This window comes from Lipotes vexillifer, unplaced genomic scaffold, assembly GCF_000442215.2.
Source record: "Lipotes vexillifer unplaced genomic scaffold, Lipotes_vexillifer_v1.1 scaffold788, whole genome shotgun sequence".
Lineage (NCBI taxonomy): Eukaryota > Metazoa > Chordata > Mammalia > Artiodactyla > Lipotidae > Lipotes > Lipotes vexillifer.
The window spans coordinates 161,719-164,265 of NW_006791862.1; the positions used below are offsets into that span (position 1 = coordinate 161,719).

General features: G+C 58.7%; 1 protein-coding gene across 2 annotated transcripts in view; it reads left to right on the forward strand.

The window, feature by feature from the left end:
* The window catches only part of HNF1B (HNF1 homeobox B), a 53,087-nt gene that overhangs the window by 12,311 nt on the left and 38,229 nt on the right, over positions 1 to 2,547 (forward strand). For both annotated transcript variants that reach the window (XM_007464879.1, XM_007464880.1), the window contains exon 4: positions 70 to 305. In XM_007464879.1, coding sequence (XP_007464941.1) covers positions 70 to 305 — 236 coding nt within the window. The remainder of the gene's footprint in view (positions 1 to 69; positions 306 to 2,547) is intronic.

Below are 2,547 nucleotides of genomic sequence, written 5' to 3' on the forward strand. Positions count from 1 at the left end.
GGGGCAAGACGCCGGCGGGCCGGCCCCGGGCCGCCCTTGCTCACCACCTCCCCTCCCTCCTGTTCTCAGGGCAGAATGTTTGCAGCGGGGTGTCTCCCCCTCCAAGGCCCACGGCCTGGGCTCCAACCTGGTCACTGAGGTCCGCGTCTACAACTGGTTCGCGAACCGCAGGAAGGAGGAGGCATTCCGGCAGAAGCTGGCCATGGACGCCTACAGCTCCAGCCAGACGCACGGCCTGAACCCGCTGCTCTCCCACGGCTCCCCTCCCCACCAGCCCAGCACCTCCCCTCCCAACAAGCTGCCAGGTAAGCCGGGCCCCAACGCCTCGGCGACCCGACCCTCCGGCTTCTCCCCACAGCTCTCAGGGTATCTCAGAGGAGGCAGTGCTTTTGGATGGTCCTAGGGCTGGCCTCCTCCTGCTGCTGGAATATTCTCGTGAGAAGAGCGTGTGGCTCTAGTTGGGTTTGCTCTGACTCCTTGTTCGGCCTCCGGGGCGCCCTCCACCCGCCTCGTTCTCCAGGCTCCTCTCTCCTGCCCTTGCGGCTGCTGACTCAGCGGGTCAGGGCCGCCACCGGATGAGACGGAGCAGGCTGCCTCGTGAGTGTGCCCGGTCCACGCCGCAGGCAGAGGGGTTGCCCCTCCGCCCCATCCAGGTGCACCCCCAGGGCTCTGTCCAGCTGCAGTGGGAGGAGCCCAGGGCCCTCGGGGGAAGGGCCACTCTGCTTGTTGGCATCTGTGCTCCGCCAGAATTAGGGCGGGGCGGGTCACTTGAAATCTTGGCGTTGATGAGTTGGCCCAAAGTGGTTGAGTACCTATGTGTGCTGCCGTGTGCCAGGCCCCGGCCAGGATTAGGTGCCTCTGCTCTGGGCTGTGGGCTTGTCAGGATGGAATCCTACACCTTCCAGGTGGGAAAGCACCCCCCTAGGCGGAGGGCTGCGTCGGGCATAGGCTGGGGATGGGATGAGTACGTCTTCCCCTGGGGCATCGTCCTCCCAGGAAAGCTGGCTTCCCGGAGTGGATGTGTTTACTGAGGTCGGTTTGGTGCCTTTGTAGACAGACTGTGGCACAGTCTGCTACCTGCTCCGGGGAAGGGTTTGCAGAAGGAGAGCCGAGCACCATTTCTAAGTCGGCAGAGGGTTCTGAAACTGCTCGTCCCCTCGCCTGCTGGTTGCCCTTCTGATGGGAGAGGCCTGAGACCTGAGCGCTGACCTAAGTGCTGGGGGCACAGGCTCAGAGCCAGCAGCTGGGCCGTCTCCAAGCATCTGTTCCACACTGCACCCCATCCGCCCAGCATGACCCCTTCAAGTGTCTCTGGGAGCCTGCTACTGTCCAGCGCGAAGCCTGGGGGGCCAGGGAGGGGAGCTTCTCTGGGTCCCATTGCCACAGAAGGGGAGGGCTCAGCCACACGGGAAGAAAGTTGGGGTTACTCTTGAGAGGCAGAGAAACCTCCAGATGAACACTGGCCTGACGGAAAAGTAACGTACCCCTGTGCAGTAGTAATCCGTGGAGCTGGAGCAGGGAGCTCCCGGGGGGCGTGGCTGGGGTTAGGGGCGTTACTGAGAAGACAATGGCTATTGTGCTGGGACCTGTGATCTCCACACCAAAGTCAGGGAGCCTGCAAGCCAAACAAAGGCCGGGCAGCTTTCTGACAAGCAGGGGTTGTGGTGAGGTCACCAGGCGGTTGTTGGCTTAGGCATTCTGTACAGTGACAGGAGACCCAGAGAGGCGGGGCTGGAGGGGCTGGAGCAGGTACTAGGGACAGGGCAGGGGTCGGGCGGGAAACACGGCCCTGAGACACCACCGAGCCCTCTGAGGAGGCGTATCCCACTGGAAGTGGGTTCTCTAGGGTCCCCGGAAGTCGCAACCTTTTTAAAAATCAGTAAATATTAGAACCGGGAGGAACTTGGACGAAGGAAACTGAGGCCCAGAAAGAGGTGGTGACTTTGCAGAGTTCCACAGGAAGACGGTAGCAAAACAAGGGCTAGAACCCAGGCCTGCCGATTCCCACCCTGTACTTTCCCGCAGCACAGACAGGCGCTGAGCCCGGGCACCACGTTGGTGATGAGTAAGACACGCACGCGTCTCTGCCCCTGGGGGCTTATGGTCTAGTTGGGAAGACCTCCTGCTGGCGTAGAGTCCCTAGAACTGGCTGGGGATCAAGGTTATCTTTGGGAAGTTTGTGCGTCTTTCTAGCTATTTATGGAGCAATAATTATGGGCCACTGTGTATTTTCAGTGGCTACCTTCCCCTCTCCCTTAATTTTCATTCAGGGTTCATCAAAATAGTCCAGGGACTGATTCTCTGGACTTAGTTTTGAATCCTGGTTCTAACCTGGTTCTAATTCCCATAACTGCAGTGTGGTCAATTCACATAACTTCTCTGAGTCTGAGTTTCCTGTCTGTAAAATGGAGATATAGTACCTACCTCATAGGGGCCATGTGAAAATTAAACGAGAGAGTGTGTAAACACCATCTTTCCCAATAAACCATAACTACTATTATCATTATTATTATCACAGAAGGCTAAACAAGCGGCAGTGGAAAGAGT